This window comes from Solea solea, chromosome 1 (genome assembly GCF_958295425.1).
Source record: "Solea solea chromosome 1, fSolSol10.1, whole genome shotgun sequence".
Lineage (NCBI taxonomy): Eukaryota > Metazoa > Chordata > Actinopteri > Pleuronectiformes > Soleidae > Solea > Solea solea.
In genome coordinates this window covers 56,878-84,112 of record NC_081134.1, presented here as the reverse complement: position 1 = coordinate 84,112, position 27,235 = coordinate 56,878, and the positions used below count along the sequence as shown (strand labels likewise).

The 27,235-nt window shown below is 43.9% G+C and overlaps 1 protein-coding gene across 4 annotated transcripts; it reads left to right on the top strand.

Moving 5' to 3' along the window:
- The first annotated feature begins 525 nt into the window (after positions 1-525).
- lama1 (laminin, alpha 1) lies at positions 526-26,932 on the top strand. Of its 4 annotated transcripts, none has more exons than XM_058629085.1 (66): positions 526-744; positions 2,433-2,603; positions 3,497-3,609; positions 3,760-3,811; positions 3,900-4,090; positions 4,604-4,783; positions 5,180-5,269; positions 5,357-5,474; positions 5,561-5,739; positions 7,634-7,730; positions 7,829-7,974; positions 8,050-8,190; positions 8,269-8,421; positions 8,516-8,617; positions 8,695-8,909; positions 9,690-9,801; positions 9,890-10,000; positions 10,077-10,204; positions 10,285-10,371; positions 10,450-10,661; positions 10,761-10,867; positions 10,949-11,129; positions 11,207-11,343; positions 11,445-11,678; positions 12,287-12,430; positions 12,506-12,685; positions 12,775-12,960; positions 13,053-13,180; positions 13,329-13,458; positions 13,693-13,833; positions 14,001-14,119; positions 14,205-14,294; positions 14,369-14,562; positions 14,786-14,931; positions 15,018-15,116; positions 15,195-15,306; positions 15,387-15,543; positions 15,653-15,863; positions 15,971-16,087; positions 16,172-16,335; positions 16,586-16,724; positions 16,809-16,911; positions 17,007-17,120; positions 17,336-17,518; positions 17,599-17,753; positions 17,845-17,994; positions 18,167-18,300; positions 18,384-18,537; positions 18,623-18,747; positions 18,946-19,096; positions 19,202-19,346; positions 19,417-19,558; positions 19,684-19,798; positions 19,878-20,021; positions 20,113-20,264; positions 20,551-20,745; positions 20,912-21,092; positions 21,304-21,410; positions 21,497-21,686; positions 21,764-21,925; positions 22,001-22,154; positions 22,256-22,389; positions 22,629-22,842; positions 23,023-24,084; positions 24,873-25,444; positions 26,086-26,932. In XM_058629085.1, the coding sequence occupies exons 1-64, from the start codon at positions 690-692 to the stop codon at positions 23,172-23,174; spliced, it is 9,225 nt and encodes a 3,074-aa protein (XP_058485068.1). In that variant the 5' UTR covers positions 526-689; the 3' UTR covers positions 23,175-24,084; positions 24,873-25,444; positions 26,086-26,932. The 4 variants fall into 4 exon arrangements, with proteins under 4 accessions (XP_058485068.1, XP_058485076.1, XP_058485086.1 ...); XM_058629093.1 differs by having other exon boundaries at positions 23,023-25,222; positions 25,361-25,444; XM_058629103.1 differs by having other exon boundaries at positions 15,983-16,087; positions 23,023-25,444.
- Positions 26,933-27,235: the final 303 nt, after the last annotated feature.

Genomic DNA, 27,235 nt, shown 5'->3' with positions numbered 1-27,235 from the left:
GATGAGTGAAGTTCGAGACAAAAGGAATTATCCGACCTCCTACTAGGAAAAAGTACTGGAACTCAAAGTTGGAGTCTTTACTAACCGCGACGTCACAGAATATCAGTTTCTGACGCCACAATAACAAGAATGACATGAAACGGTGCAGGTGAATCACGCACAATCTTTCTATGAAGATGGATCTTCTTCCAAATGTTGTCTTCCAGATATATATATATATATATATATATATATATACACATATATGTATACATATATATATATATATATAAAAGCCTATACACTGATATCATTTCTTAATAAAAAGATAAAGCTAACAAGGGTTCAATGATTAAATCAATAAAATAATAAAGGTCAATCTTCAAATATCTTTCTCTTCAGTGATTTATAAACATTTCCCTGTCAGTCTGTGAGATGGTACAGTCCATCCCTCCTCCCCCTCCTCCCCCTCCCCCTCTTATTGAGTAGAATGAATGAAAGAGAGAGAGAGAGGGGGGGTGATAGAGAGAGGTAAAGTCAGTGTGGCGTTCCAGCAGAAACTCTGCAGCAACACATTCCTGTGAAGCACATTTATTTAAGCGCTTAGTGCTGGTGGAGCTGCAGTGAGAGCTGTGAGAGGGTTAGTCGCTGGTTAGTCGCTGGTTATAAAGTGAACAGTTAGACTGAGTTTCAGGCAGAAGCAGCAGAAGATGAAGTTGCTGCTTTTGTTGTTTCTCTTGGAGCAAACATCAGCTCAACAGAGAGGTGAGAAACTTTCTATTGTCTTTACTCTGATGTTGTAACGTTGTGTCTTTAAAGTTTGTGACATCACTTATGATCAATAATGATCAGATTGACTTTAGATTTTCATATCAAAGTGAAGATGATTTAAAAAAATCTTAATCCCAGTCTGAAGGCATATTAGCATGTTAGCATGTTAGCTTTAAGTAAATATTAACATTAACAAGTTAATTTGAAAACAATCCATTTAAATTGGTTTGTTTTAAATGTGTTGGATAACACACACAGACACACACACACACACAGACACCACACAGACACACAAACACACAGAGACACACAAACACACACTCAGAGTTATAAGGTTGAATTTTAAAAACTGATCATTAATCTGAGGTTTAGATGAAAGTCTTTTCAATTATTAAAAACAAACACGTTCATTAGTGTTTAAATTATTGATGATTTATTTATCTGATCAGTCTGTGATTGATCAAGATATTCATGAGCAATGAAACACACACAGACAGTCCTGCTGTGAGAGACTGTGTGTGTTAATTAGAGTTAACAGTCAAACTCCGCCTTCTTCCTCTTTACCACCATAAAAGACCCCCCACATTAGTGTGTGTGTGTGTGTGTGTGTGTGTGTGTGTGTGTGTGTGTGTGTGTGTGTGTGTGTGTGTGTGTGTGCGTGCGTGCGTGCGTGTGTGTGTGTGAACTCTTCCCTCTGACACTGAGGTGGAACACAGATGACTTCACTGATTCATTCTATAATGTAAACATTGGGGTTATAGTATGAGATTATAATGTAAACATTGGGGTTATAGTATGAGATTATAATGTAACATTGAGGTTATAGTATGAGATTATAATGTAACGTTGAGGTTATAGTATGAGATTATAATGTAACATTGAGGTTATAGTATGAGATTATAATGTAACGTTGAGGTTATCGTATGAGATTATAATGTAACATTGGGGTTATAGTATGAGATTATAATGTAACATTGAGTGTCACAGTATGAGATTATAATGAAACATTGAGTGTCACAGTATGAGATTATAATGTAACATTGAGTGTCACAGTATGATATTATAATGTAACATTGAGGTTATAGTATGAGATTATAATGTAACATTGAGTGTCACAGTATGATATTATAATGTAACATTGAGTGTCACAGTATGAAATTATAATGTAACATTGAGGTTACAGTATGGGATTATAATGTAACATTGAGTGTTACAGTGTGTGCAGATGTGACAATGAAAGCTTCCTTTGTTGAAGGTGAAATGAAAAACAGACAAAACAAAGTGAAGGATTAAGTTGTTGTGACCTCACACTCACTGATAAATCCTGAACATGTCACAGATTGACGACCTTGTGACTTCGATGTTTGTGACTGAGATGATTTGAAGTGATCAGTGATTACGTCATCTATTGTTTAACTGATCAAAGGTGACAAACACTTTATCTCCAACAAATAGATTCACTGCAAGTTTTTAATGTGTGGCCTCTGAGGTCACATGATATGACCACATGGTGGTCACATGACAGCCTAAGGAAGTGAAGAGTTTCAGACGGTGACTCACTTACTTTTACCTCCAGAACCTTCTGAGTCACACACACACACACACACACACACAAACATACTCTGTGAGATAGACTGTATGTGTGTGTGTGTGTAACAGTTGTGTTTTCCCTTGTTGTTCAGGTTTGTTTCCGGCCATCTTGAATCTGGCGAGTAACGCCATCATCAGCAGCAATGCCACGTGTGGAGATCCAGATCCTGAGGTTTACTGTAAACTGGTCGATCATGTTCCAGGACGAAGGATCAGGAACCCACACTGTCCTAAATGTGACGCCAACTCTGTCCTGTCCAAAGGTACGACACCAGAACCAGGACCAGGATTCTGAACCAGGACCAGAGTCTACTTTAATCTGCACTATCTAATCTAATCATCACTTTAATTCATCAAATATCCAAATAATCAACAAGTAAACAACTTTATACCTGTAAATAACTTTATACCTGTAAACAAGTAAACAACTTTATACCTGTAAGCAAGTAAACAACTTTATACCTGTAAACAACCTTATACCAGTAAATAACTTTATACCTGTAAACAAGTAAACAACTTTATACCTGTAAACAAGTAAACAACTTTATACCTGTAAACAACTTTGTACCTGTAAACAAGTAAACAACTTTATACCTGTAAACAACTTTATACCAGTAAACAACTTTATACCTGTAAACAACTTTGTATCTGTAAACAAGTAAACAACTTTATACCTATAAACAAGTAAACAACTTTATACCTGTAAACCTGGGGGCTGGAGTGGCTCAGTGGTTAAGATCGGTACCCTGTGTACCCTGGGTGCAAAAGACTTCATGGTCGCAAGTTCAACTCCGCCCCTGGCAGGTTGTACTTAAGTCGCTTTGGATAAAAGCATCTGCTAAATGACATGTAATGTAAACAACTTTGTATCTGTAAACAAGTAAACAGCTTTATATCTGTAAACAACTTTATACCTGTAAACAACTTTATACCTGTAAACAAGTAAACAACTTTATACCTGTAAACAAGTAAACAACATTATACCTGTAAACAAGTAAACAACTTTATATCTGTAAACGGGTAAACAATACATCTGTAAACTAGAAACTTAGACTTTTGTTACACTGGGTCATAATTCTGTTGATTATTGACATTTACATAATGACAGAGGATTCAACGTGTGTGTGTGTGTGTGTGTGTATATGCACATGTTCAGAACGTCATCCAATCACAAACGCCATCGACGGAACAAACCAATGGTTCCAGAGTCCGAGCATCAAGAATGGACGACAGTTTCACTGGATCACCATTTCACTGGATCTCAAACAGGTGAGTATCCAAATACTTTAAATACTACACTTTATTATACAAGTACTTTAAATACTATTATTGATTATAATTATAAATGGAAGGACTTTATTATTGAAGTACTTTATTAAGGATATTTCATGTTGTTAAATGTGTTATTTTTCTGTTCAGATTTTTCAGGTCGCTTACATCATCATCAAAGCAGCTAACTCTCCTCGTCCTGGTGAGACCTGTCTGTCTGTCTGTCTGTCTGTCTGTCCATCCATCCAACCGGTCGACCTGTGTCACCTCTATGTCTGTCTGTCTCCCAGGTAACTGGATCCTGGAGCGCTCTCTGGATGGTGTGACCTTTGAACCGTGGCAGTTTTACGCCATCAGTGACACTGAGTGTTTGACTCGTTACAATGTGACTCCAAGACTCGGTCCACCGACGTACAAGAGGGACAAGGAAGTCATCTGCACGTCCTACTACTCCAGACTCAACCCTCTGGAACATGGAGAGGTGAGTGTGTGTGTGTCTGTGTGTGTCTCTTGGCGTATTTCTACTCGCCTCGCCACAGCACGGTTTAAGTAGCGTTTCCACTAGCATAGTAACCTGGTACTAGGGAGTATTTTAGTACCTGCTCAGGTAAGGTTCCAAAAGCGTGCCGAGTAGGTAACTCTGTGATGATTGGTCAGAGTGCCGTCACAGAAAGAGACATCACACACACACATCAAGCCAAACAGTAGCTCACTTAAAACTACTTAACAATCCTAAAAACTGGGGTTCATCTCCAACAACTACAGGAGTCACAGTGTGTGTGTGTGTGTGTGTCACTGCAGTTTCACTCGGCCGTGCAGAGATGACTCCGCCCACGTTAAGTAGATACTGTTTATTGTAGTGGAGATGAAACCTAATCATGTCGTGCCGAGTCGAGTAGAGCCGCTGGAAATACATCATCTGTGTCTCTGAGACTGACTGTCTCTCTCTGTCTGTCTCTCTCTCTCTCTCTGTTTCTGTCTGTCTGTCTCTCAGATCCACACCTCTCTGATTAATGGGCGACCTGGTGCAGACGATTTGACCTCTGACCTCCTGAACTTCACGTCAGCTCGTTTCATCAGACTGAGACTTCAGCGAATCAGAACGCTGAACGCAGACCTGATGACGCTGAGCACCCACGACCCCCAAGACATCGACCCCATCGTGACCCGGAGGGTGAGACAGACAAGAGTATAGTTTATTCTGTAAATAAAACAAAGCCTAAACCCTTCAGACCCTGGACCTCGTCAGTCCAGCCGGTTTGTTCTAAACCCTTCAGACTCTGGACCTCGTCAGTCCAGCCGGTTTGCGCTAAACCCTTCAGACTCTGGACCTCGTCAGTCCAGCCGGTTTGTTCTAAACCCTTCAGACTCTGGACCTCGTCAGTCCAGCTCTGACTGGACACGTAAATCTTCCTGGTCTTCCAAACAGGAAGCTGACCAGCTGATGCTGCTGATGCTGCTGATAATGATGCTGATGCTGCTGATGCTGATGCTGATGCATGAGAGAGTTAATGTCCTTTGTTCCTTCTCCTGTGACATTAATGAAGTGTCTTTGTTTCCTTTGTCTCAGTATTATTACTCCATCAAAGACATTTCTGTGGGTGGGATGTGCATCTGTTATGGACACGCAAAGAGCTGCCCACTGGACCCCGTTACCAAGGTAACAAGAGCTAACTGTTAACCTGGTTACCTGGTTACATGATCTGACCTGCAGCCTGTGTGTGTGTGTATGTGTGTGTTTTTACAGAAGCTGCATTGTGTGTGTGAACACAACACCTGTGGAGAGAACTGTAATGAATGTTGCCCTGGTTACCACCAGCAGCCATGGCAACCAGGAACCATCTCTGACGGAAACACATGCGAGAGTGAGACAGTGCACCTGTCTGTCTGTCTGTCTGTCTGTCTGTCTGAGCTGTGTGTCTTTCTAACAGTCTGTCTGTCTCTCTGTCAGAGTGTAACTGTCACAACAAAACCTTTGAGTGTTTCTTCAATCAAACGGTCGCCGAACTCTCGCTGAGTCTCGACTCTGCTGGAGTTCGTCGTGGAGGTGGAGTTTGTGTCGACTGTCAACAAAACACGGACGGAGTCAACTGTGAGACGTGTCAAGACGGATACTACAGACCTGAGGGGGTACTGCACACCTGTACTACTACACACCAGTACTACTACACACCTGTACTACTGCAGACCAGTACTACTACACACCAGTACTACTGCAGACCAGTACTACTACACACCTGTACTACTGCAGACCAGTACTACTGCACACCAGTACTACTGCACACCTGTACTACTACACACCTGTACTACTGCAGACCAGTACTACTACACACCTGTACTGCTACACACCAGTACTACTACACACCTATACTACTGCACACTAGTAATACTACACACCTGTACCACTACACTAGTACTACTACACACCTGTACTGCTACACCCCTGTACTACGACACTAGTACTACTACACTACTACTAATACACACGGTACTGCACACCAGTACTACTACACACCTGTACTACTGCACACCTGTCCTACTTCACACCTGTACTACTACACTAGTACTACTACACACCTGTACTACTACACTAGTACTACTACACACCAGTACTACTACACTAGTACTACACACTAGTACTACACACCAGTAATACTACACACCTGTACTACTACACATCAGTACTGCTACACTAGTACTACACACCAGCACTACACACTAGTACTACACACCAGTAAAACTACACACCTGTACTGCTACACTAGTACTACTACACACCAGTATTACTACACACCAGTATTACTACACACCAGTACTACACACTAGTACTACAAACAGTGTTGGGGAGTAAGTAATTACATGTAACGACGTTACATCATTAATTACCAAATGTATGTAATTACTTTAAAAAGTAATTAGTTAAAGTTACTCACTACTTGTTCCAAAAAGTAACTGAGTTAGTAACTGAATTACTCTATAATAAAAGTAAGTTGTTACCAGGAAAAGTAACCATTTGCGTAACTGTTAAAAAAAAAGTTGCTATATGCAAAGAATTTGGATTTTCTTGTGTAGTTTTCACAAGTCGGTTGAAATGAGTAGAACAGACAGTTGTTTGTACATAACTTTCTATATTTATTGCACGTCGACAGACAGCAAGATGTTCATCCTGCATTTTAAGTATTATCTTTGTAAGAAAAGTAAACAGTTACACCATATAAAGTGCATTTAACTCCAGCAAATTAAATCCAACTCTCTCAACCTGAGACAACACAAGTAAACTTTTAAACAACAAAAAAGTGTGGAAAAGTAATTAGTTAGATTACCCCGTTACTGAAAAAATAATGCCGTTACCTAACGCCGTTCTTTTAAACGGCATTATTCCAAACATTGGTAATCTGTTACGTCATTAATTACCAAATGTACCTAAGTGTAATCTGTTACATCATTACATTACATTACATTACATGTCATTTAGCAGACACTTTTATCCAAAGCGACTTACAATAAGTGCATTTAAACATTTGGGTACAAATAAGAGCTAGAAGTAAGTAAGAGCTTCAAGTAAATCAAACTATGAAGTGCTAGTCATAAGTGCGATATATAGTTTTCATTAATTACCAAATGTACGTAAGTGTAATCTGTTACGTCATTAATTACCAAATGTATGTAAGTGTAATCTGTTACTGGAAGAAAATTGGCGTTAAATTACAGGGTTTTGGAAATTTCCATGATTATAATTTCAGTTGCATTTGAAAAATGGCTGCAAAAGCTCAGATTTATCAAATATTTTCTTCATACTAACATCCTCCTTCTAAAGCGACACTTGTGATTGGCTCTCTCTGGTCAAGTGACTCAGTTGACAGTCAGCAGCAACAATGTCAGCGACGCAGTTCACACACACAGAAGACAACAAACATTTTAGTACAATAAAGAGAGTGTTTGTTGCACCTGAGGACACATCTGTGTGTGTGTTTGTGTGTTCATGTGTGTTCATATGTGTGTTCATGTGTTCATGTGTGTGTAGGTTTCTCCATACTCAGAGTCTCCGTGTGTAAAGTGTAACTGTGACGTCAGAGGATCTTCATCATCAGTTTGTGTCAAAGACGACAAAAAACAAGCCGGTAAACAAACAAACAAACAAACAAACAAACTAACACACAAACTAACACACAAATAAGAAGTATGTTATCACTCACTGTGTGTGTGTGTGTTTGTGCAGGTCAGTGTGTGTGTCTGCAGGGTTACACAGGCCGACAGTGCGACCGTTGTGCGTTTGGTTACAGAGATTTTCCGCGATGCGTTCGCTGTGAGTGTAACCTGTCAGGCAGCACCAACAGTGACCCCTGCAGGCCGTGCAGCTGCAAGGTAAACAATGTTCCCTGCACGTGTTATACCTGTAACATGAACGTGTGAATGACGTGTCACTTGTCCTCTCCTCAGGTAAACGTGATGGGCGCTCACTGTGATCTCTGTAAACCAGGTTTCTTTAACCTTCACAAGAACAATCCTCTGGGCTGCAGCGACTGTTTCTGTTTCGGCGTCTCTGACGTCTGTGAGAGCTCCACCTGGTCCACAGCTCAGGTAAGACACGCCTCCTTAAATACCTGTCACAGGAATAATATTTAAACAAAAAAAAAATCATCAAAATTTTTTGCTTAGGTGTATCATAAAGATGCTTGGCTCCGCCCCGCTGAGTCACTCCTCAACCCAGCTGCTATTCATGATAATGACCTCATACCCAGCAATGCATCCTCAGGCCACACCCACCAACTGCTGTCATGGACAGCACCCACCAGTTTCCTTAGCAACAAGGTTGGCAACCATTTTCTTATTTAGTGAACTGCAGCTTCCTGTCTGTCCACCTGTAACTTTCTGTCTGTCCACCTGTAACTTCCTGTCTGTGTAGCTGGTGTCTTATGGGGGCTACCTGAACTACTCAGTGATTTATGACATCCCATTGGACAATGAAGACCGCTCTCTTCCCGCCCACTCTGACGTCATCATTGAGGTGAGTGTAATTGGAAACATGGCAAACATGTGACCTACAACAGCCGCAATGACGCGTTGTCTCTGTTTCGTCTGTAGGGAAATGGTGAAGTTGTCCGTCTGTCTCCTCGTGTCCCGGTTCTTCTGTCTCCGCTGGCTGAGCGCTCTGTTGCCGTGGCAATCGTCCCACAACATTTTGTTCACGACCAAACAGGAGTGGACGTAACTCGTGACGTCCTGTTGTCTGTCCTCACTAATGTGACATCACTGAGGGTCAGAGTTCACCTGGACATCCCTGCAGACAGACTCATACGGTGAGAAGTAATCAGATTAAATGTAATATGATGTAATCTGATTAAATGTATTCAAATTAGTTAGTGTGTCAAAATTATTTGAACAAACATGTCTCACAAAACTCCAGATGTGTGTCGCTTCCTGAGAAATAATCATAATTATTATTCTGTAGAGGGTTTAGATTACAGTGTATAGATTAGATTATAGTGTAGAGTATAAAATACAGAGCATAGAATACAGAGAATAGCGTAGAGTATAGATTAGAGAGTATATATTACAGAGTATAGATTAAAGTGTAGAATACCGAGTGTAGATTACAGAGTATAGAATACAGAGTGTAGATTAGAGTATAAAATACAGAGTATAGATTACAGAGTATATATTACAAAATACAGATTAGATTATAGGGTAGAGTATAAATTACAGAGTATAGATTACAGAATATAGATTAGATTACAGTGTAGAGTATAAAATACAGAGTATAGATTACAAAATATTGATAAGAATATAGATTAGATTATAGGGTAGAGTATAAATTACAGAGTACAGAATACAGAGTGTAGATTAGAGAGTATATATTACAGAGTATAGATTAGAGTATAAAAAACAGAGTATATATTACAGAGTATAGAGTAGAGTATAGAATACAGAGTATATATTACAAAGTATAGAGTAGAGTATATATTACAGAGTATAGTTTACAGAGTATAGATTAGTTTTCTTTAGTGAGGACAGCTGAGACTGTCAGGACTCCACCAGGTTTAATCCGGTCTCACATTCAGTTTCCTTCTGTCCTTTAGTCTCAGGTCTGTGTCTCTGGATGTTGCTGACTCAGGATCAGACTCTGGGATTCAGGCGGTTGCCGTGGAGACATGTGAATGTCCGTGGGGTTACAGTGGCACTTCCTGTGAGGTAAGACGTTCATGTCATCGGTTTTGTATGATTGTTGTTGTTACCTGTGTCACATGACTCATCCACGTTTGTGTCATGCGTGTTGCAGTCATGTCTCCCAGGGTTTTACAGAGTGGGCGGAGTCATGTTTGGAGGAAACTGTATGCAGTGTGAGTGTAACGATCACGCTGTCGAGTGCGACATGGACGGAGTTTGTTTGGTGAGAATCAACAACAACAACAACAATAATAACATGTGGTTTAAACAAGTGTCTTTAACAAACCTGTGTCTCTCAGGAATGTGAGCACAACACCACAGGTCCTCACTGTGATCACTGTCTTCCTGGTTTCTATGGCGACGCCACAGAGGGCACGACACATGACTGTCGGCCTTGTCCGTGTCCTCTGACAGAGCCGTCCAACCGGTGAGTGTCTTTACAACAAACTTTATTAGGACACAGACATTCTTACAGTCTGAATAATGTGTGTGTGTGTGTGTGTGTAGTTTCAGTCCCACCTGTGTGTTGGCGACGTCAGGTCAGGTGTCATGTGACCAGTGTCAGGTGGGATACACAGGAGTAAACTGTGAGAGGTGAGGACAAACACACTGTGAGTGGAATTGTGTGAAAGAGACAAACAGGAAGTGCAACACCTGTGTCTGTGTCCCCAGGTGTGCCACTGGTTACTATGGTTACCCACAGGTGGTAGGCGGGACCTGTGTTCGTTGTGAGTGTAATGGTAATGTGGACGTAACCAAAGCCGGACACTGTGACACTGTCACTGGAGAGTGTCTTCATTGCCTTGGCAGCACAACTGGGAGACACTGTGAAGTCTGTCAGCCTGGTTACTATGGAGACGCCGTACAGGCCAAGGACTGTCAGGGTAAGAGGACACCGCTACAGGACATCACAGGACGTCAGTCCTTCTGCTTTCTCTTACAAGAAACAACACTCTGTCTCTGTCTGTCTGCCTGTCTCTCAGAGTGCGGGTGTGATGTCAGTGGCGCCATCTCCAGTGTTTGCAATGTCACAACAGGTCATTGCTCATGTCAAGAAAATGTGACAGGACGCACATGTGACATGTGCCAGGTGAGACACACACACACAGATACACACACACACACACACACAGATACACAATGGTGATAAATAAAAGTGTGTTTTTTTCAGATGGGGTTCTTTGGCCTGAGAAGTGGGCAGGGCTGCTCAGCCTGTAATTGCAGCCAATCAGGATCCGTGTCTGTGACATGTGATGAGGATGGTCAGTGTCAGTGTGTGAGCGGTGTGGGCGGAGACAAGTGTGAGCGCTGTAGCAGAGGTTACTATGGTTACCGTCAGAGTGGCTGCACAGGTACATGAATGCGACGTCAGTCTGGCTGCTGATTTGCTGACAAATCTCTGACTGGGTTCCTTTTGTTCTTTTCCCAGCATGCACCTGTGATCACACTGGTGGGAACTGTGACCCAGAGAGTGGAGAGTGTATATGCCCTACCCACACAGAGGGAGACACCTGTGATAGGTGTGAGACAGGGTACTGGGGTCATGACCTCAACACTGGCTGTAAGGTACAGAAACTCAATCAGTCACTCACTCATTCACTCACTCACTCACTCACTCACTCACTCACTCAGTCATCCCTAACCCTCAATCACTCCCTCTTTTTTAGCCATGCAGCTGCAGCACAGCAGGAAGCTCCTCCCCTCAGTGTGACATCACAAATGGGCAGTGTCAGTGCAAAGAGGGCTTCTCTGCCAGGTCATGTGACCAGTGTGCACCTGGTTACCATGGTTACCCAGCATGCTCTGTGTGTGGCTGCGACTCAGCGGGAACAGACGAGCGTTTCTGCAACTCGACTCTGGGAGTGTGTGACTGTGAGCACGGAGGAGTGTGTGTGTGTAAGGTAATGAGCTGCACTGACCTCTGCAGGCAGATGAAGGTCACTACACATCATCACAGTGTGTGTGTGTGTGTGTAAGGTAATGAGCTGCACTGACCTCTGCTGGCAGATGAAGGTCACTACACATCATAAGATAAGATAGCTTTATTTATCTCACAGTGGAGAGAAAAAACGGCGTTACAGCAGCTCAACAATAGATAAAAAACAAACAAACAATATACAAGTAAGTAAAAGTAGGAAATTATTTACATATATATATATATATATAAATATAAGTATAAATGTAAGTATAAATATACATATGTAAATATACATATGTAATAAGGTGCAGTAAGAATGTACAATGATTGTAAACATGTTGTTATGGCGTTATGGCAGACCAAAAATGAAATGTGGTAACAGGGACATAAACATTGTTATAATATAATATCTATCACAGTGTGTGTGTGTGTGTGTGTAAGGTAATGAGCTGCACTGACCTCTGCTGGCAGATCGAGGTCACTACACATCATCACAGTGTGTGTGAGTGTGTGTGTAAGGTAATGAGCTGGCAGATGAAGGTCACCACATGTCATCAAAGTGTTTCAAACAGCTGTGTGTGTGTGTGTCAGGTGGGCGTGGCCGGGCGTCACTGTGAGGAGTGTGTCTCTGGTTGGTTTGGTCTGTCATCGATGAATCCACACGGCTGCTCTCAGTGTTTCTGTTCAGGACTGAGCCGAGACTGTGAAGAGAGAGGAGGAGTCTACAGAAGACAGGTGAGTACAGGTACAACACAAACACACATATGTCATATACAGACCTTTTAACTCCTCCCCCTCACACACACACAGGTCACCCTGGCTCGCTCTCCGTCTCTCCTGTCTGTGGTCAGTCAGTCTAACCTGCAGGGTGTAGAGTCTGGAGTTTACCAGCAGGGCGGCGACATGTTACTTGACACTCGTCAGGTGGACTTAAGCAGACTCACCGGCCCCCTCTACTGGAGACTGCCCCCCCAGTTTGAAGGTGACCAGGTAAATAACTTTATTTATCTTTCTTCATCTGTCTGTGTGTGTCTTACTGTGTCTCACTGTGTCTCACTCTGTCTCATGTGTTTGGACAGCTGATGTCCTACAGTGGCCTCCTGTCTTACTCCGTCACGTTCTTTGCTGAAGACGGTTCAGGACTGTCCAATCAGGAGCCTCAGGTGATGATGAGGGGCGGTACTCTGAAGAAGCATGTGATATACACTGACATGGTTGCTCCGAGCAACGGCATCAAGACCCAGCATAACATCAGGATGACAGAGGTACTGGTGAAAGGAATCCTGGGAAATCAGAACAAAACCAAACCCTGCTAAAGTTAATAATGTGTGTGTGTGTGTATGTGTGTGTGTTACAGTACAAATGGAAGTATTTTAACTCTGTGTGGGAGGAGTCAGTGAGTCATGAAGACTTCATGTCCGTCCTCAGTAACGTCCAGTACGTGATCATCAAAGCATCGTATGGAACCAGACTTCAGCAGAGCAGGTGCTACAATGATTTGTGTGTGTGCGTACATGTATATACATATACATACATATGTGTATATATATGCACACACATGTATATGTATACAGATGTGTGTGAACAAACTGTGGTGAGTCCTCATGTTTTATGTTTGACGTCGTCTCTGAAGGATTTCTAACATCACCATGGACACAGCAGTGGAGGAGGAGTCAGAGGAAGAGTCTGATGTCATAGGGGGCGTGGCCAGATTTATTGAGTCCTGCACATGTCCACCTGGATACAATGGACTGTCGTGTCAGGTGACCATGATGATGTCATGATGATGTCATAAAGTGTTGCTGTGGAAAAACTGATCATAAATAAATATCTGACCTGTCTGTCTCTTTGACCTGTCTGTCTCTCTGACCTGTCTGTCCCTCTGACCTGTCTGTCTCTCTGACCTGTCAGACCCATCTGTCTCTCTGACCTCTGTCTCTTTGACCTGACTGTCCCTCTGACCTGTCTGTCCCTCTGATCTGTCTGTCTGTCTGCAGGAGTGTGCGTTGGGTTATTTCCGTCAGCCTCGGTCTGAGTTGTCCTCTCAGAGACGGACGTCCATGTTTGTCCGTCCATGTGTCCAATGCCGCTGCAACAATCACAGTGAGACCTGTGACAGTGAGACAGGAGAGTGTCAGGTAACAACAGGTGTTTTTCTGTCCCTGTCCCACTGAACTAATCTAAACTAAACTGAACTAAACTAAACTAAACTAAACTGAACCGAACCGAACCGAACCGAACCTAACCTAACTGTTTAGTTAAGTTAATGGAACTGAACTGAACTGAATTTGTGTCATGTTTTCAGGACTGTCAGCATCACACCAGTGGGCGGCGCTGTGAGCTCTGTGCCCCAGGGTATCATGGGAAAGTCAGTGGCTCCATCAGTGACTGTTCTCTGTGCGCCTGTCCACTCAGAGACAACAGGTAACATCTGTCTCTCTGCCTGTCTGTCTCTCTGACTTGTCTCTCTGTCTGACCTGTCTGTCTGACCTGTCTGTCTTGTGTGTAGTTTCAGTTCCGCGTGTGTGTCAGAGGGAGCGTTTGGTGATTTTCGCTGCACTTCCTGTCAAACAGGATATGAGGGAAGATATTGTGAGAGGTGAGTTATGACATCAAATGATGACATCATCATATTTAATGTGGCATCAAACTGACTATACTTTCACTCTGTAGGTGTTCTGTTGGTTACTATGGTAACCCCTCAGTGCATGGTGGGAGGTGTTTTTCATGTACCTGCAGTGGGTGGGGCTCGCTCCACCCACTGTGTGACACAGTCACTGGACAATGTGAGTGTAAGGCTGGGGTCAAAGGTCAGTCCTGTGAAAGGTGTGAAGAGAGATATATCCTGGATGGAGGAGAGTGTGTATGTGAGTAATACACAGACACACACACACACACACACACACATAGACAACATTTACCCTAATCCTTGACCTTTAATCTATCCCTAACTTAAACATGACAACTAAACGCTTAACACTAAAACTAACCCTTTACACACAAAGACACACAGACACACACACTCTCTTGGGTTGCTTCTCATCACAAGTGTTTGTTTGTGTGTGTCTGTGTGTCTTCTCATACCTGCAGTGTGTGAGGACGGTTGCGTGGACGTTCTTCTCGACGATCTTGATAAACTACACAACGTCTTTCTCTCTGCTGATGTCAGCGGGATTTCCATGGCACCGTACGGCCAGCTGGTGGCGCTAGAGAACCAGACCAGAGGCTCCTCCCAGGTACTTTGTGTTTGAAACAGTGTAACCCTGAATGCAGCACACATGATGATGATGATGATGATGTAACGTTCCGTGTGTTTTTGCAGTTCATGTTTTCACAGAACAACTCCGTCATGTTCCGTCTGTCCCGAGTGGACGAAGACTTGGATCATGTGACCTCTGAAATCAGCACGTTACTGCGACAGGTAAATCAGCTGTGATGTCAATCAGCTGTGATGTCAATCAGCTGTGATGTCATGTTGACATGTTTTGGTCACTTTCAGGTCACACATCTGTCCGACCACGTGGAGGAAGTGGACGTGTCGACCAACACCAGCCTCTCCCAGGGTGCACTGCTGCTGAGGAACATCGGCAGACTTCAGGAGAGGATTCTGGGTAAAATGACGACATCACTCACATGTTAAACAGGCAAAGAAAACTCCAATGATATAACATGTGACATGTGATGTGTCCAGTCCTGCAGAGTCAGGCGTACCATGTGACCCAGACCGCAGAGGAGGAGTTTGACTCGGCCAATCAGACGCATCTACTCGACGAGTTACAGCTGATGTTGGAAACCATGAGAGGCATCAATGTAACAGCTGCCAGTGCAACAGCAGATCAGGAGCTCAGGTGATGTTTTCATGCTTTATACAAAGATGCGTCCTTTCATTTGTATCAAAGCTGAAATCACGTGACCACAATCATTCAAATAACTCAAACAATAACTCCGCCCCAACAGCCTGTCACAGTCTCTGTGGAACTTACTGCATGTGGACTTCATGTCCAGCAGGGCGGCGCGCAACATCAGGCTCCAGGGTCTCGCTGCCTCACTGACCGTCCACATGGAGGCGCTGCAACACATCAGCGCACATCTGGACCATGCTGAAGACAAAAACACGCACACACACACACTTCTGCAAACTACACACACACTGCTGCAGCAGCACAAGGTAAACACACTCACACACTCACACATACACACACTCACTCACTCACACACACTCACTTACACACACACTCACTCACTCACTCACTCACTCATTCACCCATGTGTCAGTCTGTCTGTCAGAGCCTGAGTGTGGCGTACGTGTCTGTGGATGCTGTGATGGAGGACGCTCAGCTGTTGTTGGACGATGTCTTCAGTCTCGTGGATAAGTTGACAAACACCAGTGCAGTAAGAAGCCAACACTCAGTAACAACAACAACAACAACAACAATAATAAACAACAAACAAACAAAGTGTGTGACTCACCTGCAGCAGGTGGAGCTGATGGGCGGGCAGTTGGACCAGCGGCGCCCCCTGCTGAGGAAGCAGGTGGACAGTTTGGTTGTGGGACTGAAGAGGACGGATGCCCTGGAAAATGTCTATCAAGCAGAGAGCCACGCCGACCTGCTGCAGAACCACGCCCTCTCTGTGCACAGGTAACCGCTTGATAAAATATGATCAGCTGCTATTTTTTCCTGGTTAAATAAAGATTAAATGATGAATAAAGTGTAGTCCTCATAGAGACCAAAACCTGGTCCTACTGAGGCAGAAGCTCATGTCTGAGTTTGAATTGTTGTCAGGTTAGGGTTAGGGTTCACGGGTCATTAACTGGGTTAGGGTTAGAGTTCACTGGTCATTCACTGGGTTAGGGTTAGAGTTCACTGGTTATAACTCTCTCTCCTTCAGTTCTCTCTCTTCTGTGTGTAATGGATCTCAAAATGGCCGCCAGCTATTTCAGCTCGAAGGTGACATCACACAGCAGGTCGACTTTGCCCAGCAGGTGGCGTCGTTAGCCCAGGTCTCCTCCTCCCGTGCTCTCAACATGGTATTGATCTGTTCACCTTTTTAAACACACACACACACACACACACACACACACACACACACACTCATTTTATTTATGTTTCAGAGCGTCCAATCAGAGCGGCTTCTGTCAGAGGAGACGAGAGATAAACTCAACGTCAGCAACACTGTTTTACACCAAAGTCAACAACTTCATCAAACTGTTGAAGGTGTGTGTACCTGTGTGTCTACCTGTGTGTGTACCTGTGTGTTAATTGTTGTTCTTTCTCCTCACAAACCTAACAAATGTGTCTTGTTTGTTCAGATTTGCAGCTGAACATCTCCATGGTAACCAGCGGTCTGCGACTGGTCAGAGAGAGTGTCCAAAACTCAAGTCTTCTCCTCCATCAGCCAATCAGAGAGCTGCAGAGTCTCCACGGTGATGAGTTTCACTTATGTGATTTATTGATTGGTTGACGAATCAACTGATTTATTGATCGGTTGATCTATCGACTGATTTATTGATTGGTTGACGAATCGACTGATTTATTGATCGGTTGATCTATCGACTGATTTATTGATTGGTTGACGAATCGACTGATTTATTGATTGGTTGACGAATCGACTGATTTATTGATTGGTTTCTTTCATCAGGTTCCTCAAGATCATTACGTCAGGCTCAGCTACAGACTACAGCTGCACACTCTGGCCTGCAGATGGTGCTGCAACAGATGCAGAGACTCAGTGATCAGCTGCAAGATTCTTCTTCTGTGGTGGAAAATACCATCGACACAGTGAGAGACACAAATGAGCTGGTGATGCAGACACGCGCTGCAGGTCAGTAAACTTGGTCAGGGTTACTAACCAGTTTCTAGCCAGTTACTAACCAGTTGCTAACCATTGTTTTTTGTGTCCAGCCAATGAGGCACAGAGTAAACTGGAGGAGGCAGAGCAGCGCACAGAGCATCTGATAGAGCGAATCAAGCCGCTGAGCATTCTGGGAGAAAAACTGGGACGTAACCTGTCAGACATCAGAGAGCTGATCGATCAGGCCAGAAGACAGGCAGCATCGGTGTGCACACACACACACACACACACACACACACACACACTCATGGTAAGCATGGTCATGTCCTCATGTCCTCATGTCCTCGTATCCTCAGATTAAAGTGGCCGTGCAGGTGGACAGAGACGGAGACTGTGTGCGTTCATACAGACCAGAGATCCAGTCGAGTAATTTCAACAGTCTGAGTCTCGTCCTGAAGACGACGATTCGACAAAACCTGCTGTTCTACCTGAGCAGCAACACCACGGTACTACACACACCTGTGTACATACAACTGTGTACACACTGATGTACACAACTATGTACACACACCTGTGTACACACTGATGTAACATAGTTAATGTACAGATTTCAGCTCTGTTCAGGTAGGTGTCACTCACACACCCACTAACTCTTTCTTCTTCTATGGACGTTCCCAGGTGGACTACCTGGCGGCAGAGATGCATGATGGGAAAGTGTCTCTGGTGTGGAATCTGGGTTCAGGCACCAGCAGACTGGACTTTCCTGAACTCGACATCGCCAACAACAAATGGACCAGAATCAATGCTACACGGTAATTATGTGTGACATCACTGATCACATGACTGAAGAGACGGCTGATCTGATGATGACGTTATCATTGTCATGTGTCGGCAGGTTTGGCACCCACGTGTCTCTGTCAGTCCATCGGCTGGAATCAGAGACACACCCACTGCCCGCGGTAACAAGCTCATCACCAGGATCTTCTCGAGTTTTAGACATCGACAGAAACTCTGTGATCCACATTGGAGGACTGGGAGCTCACACTCAGGTAACAGCAGGTGGACAGGTGTGTGTGTGTGTGTGTGTGTGTGTGTGTGCGTGCGCGTGTGTGTAACTGTTCTGTGTGATTTCAGAGCACCGCAGCTTTGAGGTCGACAACGTTTCAGGGTTGTCTGAGTGAAGCTTCACTTAACGAGAGGAACATTGGGCTGTGGAACTACGACAGCAGAGAAGGACAGTGTGGAGGCTGCTTCAGCAGGTACGTAGACCTGAGTCACACCTGAGCCACACCTGAGACACACTTGAGACACCTTTGAGTCACAGGGAGGTTGTATAAGTAACATCTGTCCTCAATGATGTGATTACATGTGGACAGATTTAAGTGCAGTGATGTCACATAAGTCTCATATAATCACATGTAAATTAACCTGTCCACCTCTGTCCTTCTGTGTGTCAGTCCACAGACTGAGGAGACGTCCTTCCACTTTGATGGTTCTGGATTCTCAGTGGTCCAGAAGTCTCTGCGTGCAACTTCCACCTCCATCGTGCTGCTGTTTAAAACTCTGTCACCTGGTGGATTAGTGCTGTACCTGGCCTCCAACAACACTGTATGAGACACACACACACACACACGCACACACGGACGGACACACACATGCACACACACACACACATTATGGATAAACAGTGTTATCTACTTCCTGTCTCCTCAGAGAGACTTCCTGTCCATAGAACTGGTGGAGGGGCGTGTACGTCTGACCTTTGACCTTGGCTCAGGTGCTCTAACCCTGACCTCCAACAGGAAGTATAACAGCGGTGGGTGGTACAAGATCACGCTGCAGAGGAACAAACGCAAAGGTATTTAAACATAAAAGCAGTGATGTCATGTGAGGGGGCGGAGTTTCTCACTGTGTTACCTGGTGTGCAGTTTACCTGTCCATCATGGCTGCTGACCAATCATCGGAGAAGGAAGTGTTGGAAGGGGAGTCTCCTGGAACGGCCTCCGACTTGAACCGCTCCGACCTGGACCCCATCTACATCGGAGGACTTCCTGTGTCCAGACCAATCAGGTGACTCTGCTGGTCATGTGACATGAAAAGACGAGCGTCTTCCGAATAATCACATCATTGTTCAGATGTCCGGCTCAGAATGGGCGTGTCTTAACTCTGTCTGTGTGACTGTGTGTGGTTGCTAGGCGACAGGTTGTGTCCAGGTCCTATGTCGGCTGCATAAAGAACGTGGAAATTGCGCGTTCCAACTTTGACCTGCTGCGAGGCGCATTCGGTGTCAGGAAGGGCTGCGTCGTCAAGGTAACGCTCGCCACAGACGATTGATCACACTGATCACACTGATCGCATTGATTGATCACATTGATTGATTGTCTCTCAGGCTGTTCGCAGTGTGTCGCTGCTGAACACAGGCTTTGTTCAGATCCCACCCACATCACTAGGTCGGGAGGCGGAGCTGCTCTTCTCCTTCTCCTCCAACAACCAGTCAGGAATCTTGCTGGCTGGCTTCAGCTCAGACAGACAGGTGAGGTCAAATGATACACACGTGTGTGATGACATCATCATTAATGTGTTACTGTAACCTTTTGTGTTTGTGTGTGTGTGTGTGTGTGTAGCACTTCTTGTCTGTTCAACTGGTCTCAGGTGTATTAGAGGTGGAGCTTGGTGAAGGAGGCGGAGCCACTCAGAGGGTGAAGGTGATGAAACCTGATGGAGGATCGTTCAGCGATGGAAAGACACATTCAGTGATTGTCTCCATCTACAAGAAGTAATGTTACCATGGAACTCTTTCTCACCCTACTGTCTCCCACCTGTCTTACCCTCCCGTCTCCCACCTGTCTTACCCTTCCTGTCTCACTCTCCTGTCTCCCACCGGTCTCACCCTCCTGTCTCCCTCTGTCTCTCTCTCTCTCTGGCTCTGTCTGTCTCTCTGTCTCTCTCTCTCTGGCTCTGTCTGTCTCTCTCTCTCTCTCTCTCTCTGTCTGTCTTTCTCTGGTCTCTCTGGTTCTGGTTGATTCAGCACAAATAAAGTGTCTCTCTGTCTGTCCTCTCAGGTCTCTGTCCATACAGGTGGACGATGATCATCTGAAGTCCGTCCCTCTTTTGTCATTTGGATTCGCTCATTCGTCTCCAACCTCCATCTTCATTGGTGGGCTGCCTTTAGGGGCGGAGTCAGATCTACCAATGAGATTACATGATTTATCCAGATTGTTCAGAGGCTGCATTCATCACCTGGTATTAGCTGGAGTGTGAGTCACACACACACACACACACACACACACACAGACACACACACACGGACACAGGCACACACACAGACACACAGACACACACACACGGACACAGGCACACACACAAAAACACACACAGGCACATCTGTCCTCCTCTCTGATTGGTTAGTTGTTTCCTCTGCAGACTTGTTGACCTATCAGGAGCGATCAGTTATGAGGGGGCGGAGTTTGACAGCTGTCTGTTGGAGGAGAAAGTTGGTGAAGTTTTTTCTGACGAAGACGACGTGGAACCAACACCAGACCCCACCCACCAATCTGTTGCCCCGCCCACTCACCTTAGCGCACTGACACCTGGAGCGCTCACGGTATTTATTTACTGTTAAATGGTGAATGTGATCAATAGATACTGATCATGCGATTGCTCATATGTTCATTGATCATGTGTTCACTGATTATGTGTTCATTGATTATGTGTTCACTGATTATGTGTTTATTGATCATGTGTTCATTGATCATGTGTTTATTGATCATGTGTTCATTGATTCCAGATGATTTGATGATTGTTTTTGCATGCAGTGTGTTTCAGAGGCGGAGCCACATTTCCTCTCAGCAGCAGCGCAGTTTGGTTTGTCCAAACATAGTCACATGACTTTCATCATTAACCCCAACACTGTCAGGAGGAGGTGAGTCTCCATGGTAATTAGGGGGTGGAGCTCGGCTCAGTGGACTTAATTGCGGTTTCTCACCTGTCGTAATTTTTCCTCCTCAGTCTCTCTGTTCGGTTGTCGGTTCGAACCCGAGCTTCAGACGGTTCCATCCTCATCCTCACTGACTCCAAACATATGGACTTCATCATCCTCAGACTGACAGGAGGAAGACTGATGATGTCAGCTGACCTGGGGAAAGGCCCCGCCTCCATCACCTCATCTGTTGTTGTTAATGATGGACACTGGCATGATGTGTGTACACACACACTCACACACACACACACACACACACTGTAGTCATGGTAACTTCACCTTTGTGTCTCTCTCAGGTGAGTGCTGAGGTCAGTCGGCGGTCGGCGTCCGTGTCTGTCGACGGTTCAAGTCCCAAATCAGTGACTGTGAAAGGAAATCAGCTGGACGTGGACGAGCGTCTTTACCTGGGCTCGTTCCCACACACATACACACACACGAGCAGCAGGAGACTCAACAACGTACGAACAAACACACAAAACTAAATCAACACAAATCATGTGATATTAACGTGTGGACTTGTGTGTGTCCCTCAGCTGAACAGCAGTTTACCAGGTTGTCTTCGCTCTGTCAGTCTGAATGGAGCAATGTTGGATCTGACCAAGCCAACGTCACAACATGATGTCACTTCCTGTTTCAGCACAGACCAGACAGGAAGTTACTTTAACGGCAGCGGCTACGCCGTCTTCAGTGAGTGATCAGAGAAATGGCTGGATTTTCAAATTCTGATGTTTCATCAAATTCATAATCTGTGTGTGTGTGTGTGTGTGTGTGTGTGTGAACGTGTGCAGTGCATGATGGGTACAAAGTTGGATCAGATGTGTCCGTGAAGCTGGAGTTTAGAACCAGCCAATCAGACGGAGTGTTTGTGGGCGTCAGCAGTGCAAAGGTCGATGCCATTGGCCTGGAGATGGTTAATGGACAGGTGAGTGTTCATTATGAATTATTCATGTTTAATGTTTATTATAAATTATTCATGTTAAATGTTTATTATGAATTATTCAAGTTAAATGTTTATTATGAATTGTTGAAGTTAAATGTTTATTATGAATTGTTGAAGTTAAATGTTTATTATGAAATATTAAAGTTAAATGTTTGCTATGAATTATTAAAGTTAAATGTTTATTATGAATTATTCATGTTAAATGTCTGATTTATCTGAAGGTGGTGTTTAACGTCAACAATGGTGCAGGACGAGTGTCTGTACGTTCACTCGCTCAGGTGTTGTGTGACGGACAGTGGCACCACCTGCTGGCCACAAAAAACAAACACACCCTGAGTCTGACCATAGATGGGCGGAGTTACACCACCATCAACCCTTACCCACAATCCACCTCTGCTGAGACCAACAACCCTGTTTACCTGGGTGGTTATCCAGGTGAGACACTGAGGGATTGTCTGTCTGTCTCTCTCTGATCTGTCTGTCTGTCTCTCTGATCTCTCTGCCTGTCTCCCTGATCTGTCTGCTCGTCTCTCTGATCTGTCTGTCTCTCTAATCTGTCTGCCTGTCTCTCTGATCTGTCTCTGACCTCTCTCTCTCTCTCTCTCTCTGTTGCAGTGGGGGTGAGACAGAACTGTCTGTCCATCAGCTCCAGGTTCAGAGGTTGTCTGCGGAACCTTCAGCTCATCAAGTCTCACCTGAGTGACACTCTCAAACCAAGCTCCGCCCACTTCTTGTTGGGTGTCACACCTTTTTCATGTCCTGTCTAGAGTAGTGGTTCCCAGCCTTGTTTGCTTGAAGCCCACCGGACCTGAGCCCCTGTCCAGGACAAACAAGCCCCCCCGACCTGAGCCCCTGTCCAGGACACACACACAAAAAAGAATAAAGTTTTTGTTGGTCTGAAGATAAGAAGTGTTGTGTACTTCCAATAACCCTAACCCTAATTGTTTGATCCTGGTGAGTTTTTGCTACTTTTACGTTTCTCACACATTTCTGATGACACGTTTGAAGTCACTGGATCGTGAAATTGTTTATGACAGAGTCAAAATGTAAAGATATTAACATAAATTTAACCTTAAAGTGCACAAATAACAACAGATGAAGAACCAGGATCCTCTTATCTTATCTTACATCGTCATGTGAAGCTTTACTACTAACACTGCTAACTTATAATAACACACACATGTAGTAAAGTTATTGTATTTTAACTCAGTGGATAATGTCATCAGTTCATCAGTTCATCACTTCATCACTTCACCGGTTCATCAGTTCACTAGTTCAGTGTTTCCCAGCCCTGGTCCTTGGGGAACTCTGCCCTGCTCCATCACACCTGATTCAGATGGGCAGCTGATCACGAGCAGTTGACCTGGATCAGGTGTGTTGGAGCAGAGTTCCCTGAGGACCCGGTTTAGGAAACACTGGTTTATAGGACAGTAGAAGTTTGAAGACTTTCTTAAACTTGTCATTTATAACACAAATGAGTGCATTTTGCGCGGTGAACAGTACGTGAACGCGAACCCGAGAGTTGACGTCGTTGTCGTTGCACACAGCACAGAGAGGACGTAAGTGTGGACCTGCTGCACTCAACACTGGATTAGCAGAGAAGCCACGGAGGACAGCGCTGCTGTGTGTGTTTGCTGCTTTTCATTTCTTTGTTGACGATGTAGTCTTGCATAGGAGGTACGCTATCACGTTATCACTGCTTTATATGCTGTAACATTTATAAAAGCGCGTTGTGTGACACTTGCTAAGTTACTGAGTTGTGGAAACGTTAGCATTAGCTTGCGAGCACACCTCATTCCTCACTCCTACCACATTCAAAACATGAACGTTACTGTAGTCGCGGTTAAACTCGTTCGTCGAGTAAAGCTGACACTCAGTGATGTCAGTTTGTGAAATTATGATGTTAAAGAAAAAAAAAAAAGGCAACTATTGTTGATTAGCTTGTTAGCTAATATCCCCATGCTTTCCAAACGAGAGTAACGTGCTGTTTCTTCATGCAGTTAGCTGATGTTAATGTTTAAATGCTCAATGAGGGAACTATGGAAGCAAATCTGTACCATAATTCAAATTAAAATGGATTAACAGAAATGCTTTTTCATTTTCACAATATAGCTGCATTTTTTGATAAATAAAAATAAAATGAATATAATAAGTCATCCAAACAATTAAATTTGAGTTTGCTATTCCAAGGAGAGTGACGTCAGTTGCCGAAAGCCATGTATCCCAGAAATGATAATTTGACTTTTCAACATGAATCAAACAATCCTCTACACCAGGCTGTGCAGAGGTCTGGCTGTCGGTCAAATTTTGTTTTTATGATGTGCTTTGGAACCGGAGCTGCGTGTTTGAAACCCACCTCTGACTTTAGAATTGTTTTCTTTCTTTTTATTTTTTCACTCCTTGTATTTTGAACAATCTATTTATTTTTGGTCAGTTTGAACACTTTTTTCTTTTCTTTTTTCCAGGGTTCGTACAGAGCCTTGAAAGTCTGGAAAATGCTTGATTTTTTAATATAGTGTTTTCAAGGTTTGAAATGTGCTTGAAATTTGAGCACTGTGCTGTAAAATGCTGGATTTACTATACATTGACCAATGTTGTAATTAAAAAAAATTCTTCTGGGAATTAAAATGTGTTGGCGGAGGACTGGCGGCTGTGCGCCCGCATCAGGCCAACTGAGTTCCGGACCGGGGAGCCGTAGGAGCAGAGTGTGGGCCGTGAACACGGAGGAGGGCGACCTTCATCCCAGCCAGAGTTGAGGGGAAGCGACGTGGGCTCGTAGAGGGGTGTGGTCACGATGCACCCCTCTAACAGCTAAGTATCCTCTTCTTCCTCTTGTAACTGGATTTGGGTTCATTGGGATTTTAGATCTGAGGATTGTATTATTGTGATTTGACATTGGGCCTGATTGCTTATCCCAGCTGTTTTTCTCCATGTGTATGTGCACTGGCTGAAGGCCTTGTTCACCTCTCAGGAAGACGGGGACTGTTGTCACGGCCGTGTCTGAGAGTGGCTATCCAGGGACACCGAGGGATCCTTGGTGGGTTAAGTTTGTTATTACTTCTCTTGTTTTATTTGAATAAATGTTGTGTACACGACTGATTGGAGTCATGGTTCTTTGACCCTGATTTTAATGAAGAACCTGTGTGTTGGTTTACCTTTAAGGGTCCTAGGCTCTCATACCTATGTGGTGTTGTCGGCACCTTTTTAACAAAATTAACTAAATGCAGTGACCTACTGCCATGTGATTGGCTCATTCAATCAGTGTTCATAAACAGAAAATGTGTACCTTTTATAAATTGGCAGATGTGTGTTTAAATCCAACCAGGAAGGGAAATAGAAAGCAGTTTATAGTAGACATGTAGTTTTTTTTTCTCTGCATGTATAAGTGGGCGGAGATTGCACTGCAGCTTGTGTGGTGTTGTTCACCATTGTTGTCGCGCTCCCACAGTGTGTAAGAGTGTGTCAAACGCTGTTGTTCATGTTGCAGCTGTGGGACATGATCCCCATAGTTCATTTATAGTCATGTCCATATAGAGGTATTATTTTCAGCAGCATCCATGTTAGGGACAGACAACAGTGATTTATGCTTTCATTCAAAATGAGCCAGACTGGTGACCTCTGAAGTTACTCTGCCCTAAACATCAATATATTTGTAATTGTTTCTCCTTACTGGAGCAGCGATGGAGAGCAGGACTGCCTCACACGCATGCAGCGGAGCATCAGACGACATCATTCAACAAACTCCAACTACAGGATGAAGTGAAAGAGGATTTCACTGTGGCTTAAACAGCACATGAAGGAAAAGCAGAGGATTGACCTGTGAAAGGAGATGATGAGTCTGAGCTTCATATGATGATATGTGAGGGATAAACTCATGTTGTTTGTATTCTTTAGAGGAGCATAATATTTGCCCTTTGAACCCTTCAAAATGTCCATCTGGACTTTTCTTTGCTTCATTTCACCATAAAAGGACCAGAGAATGTCCTGTAACTAAATGCTTTGTCCATTTGTCCAGAACATCTTTAAATATCTGTCAGTTATTTACAATTTACTGCTTGTTAAAATACTGTTTTAACAATTTAAGATGAAGAAAAACAAAAACACTGCAGTTTTACCTGAACATGTTAGATTTGAAATTGGAACAGTATGAAACATATTGACACTGACATTTTGTGAGTGTTTGTCTCTCACTGTGCAAAAACTATGTCCAGGTGTTCTTCACACTCTCTCGTCTCTGCTGACAAATGAAATTGTCATACTCTGCTGTTGTCATTTTATTGTGATAGTACCACTCTTATTTTGAAGTTTTCTTGTCTGCGTTTCCCATCCTTGATTATCCCAACCTGCTTCGTGTGTCTAGTTAGTCGCAGCTGTTTGTCCTAACCCTCCTCCCCTCTGTGTATATAACCATGCCCTCTTCCTTCCGTTCCAGTCCATATCCACATCGATCCAGCTCCTGTGTTTCACTCGTTATCTGCCTGACCAAGTGCTACATGTGTTCAAATAAAGACTGTAACTTACCACCGTTCCTGCATCTGGGTTCAGTTCTGTTCTGTAATAACCACATGTTGACGTGCCACTTCTCAGCTGTCACAAACTGTGGCGTAACTACGGTAACGCAAAGTGTGCTTGTGCCAGCGTGTGGTCAGCAATACGCTCAGTGTTTAAGGGTTAAAAGATGTGATTGATTCTGGTATGTTTACTTTTGTAATATTGATATCAAACCAAAAAAAGGACACTCAATTAAACACCCTTACAGTCATTTGACTTTGTCTCCATCTGGTGGACAAAATTAATATTGTAGCACCTGAGAGACATAAGAGTATAT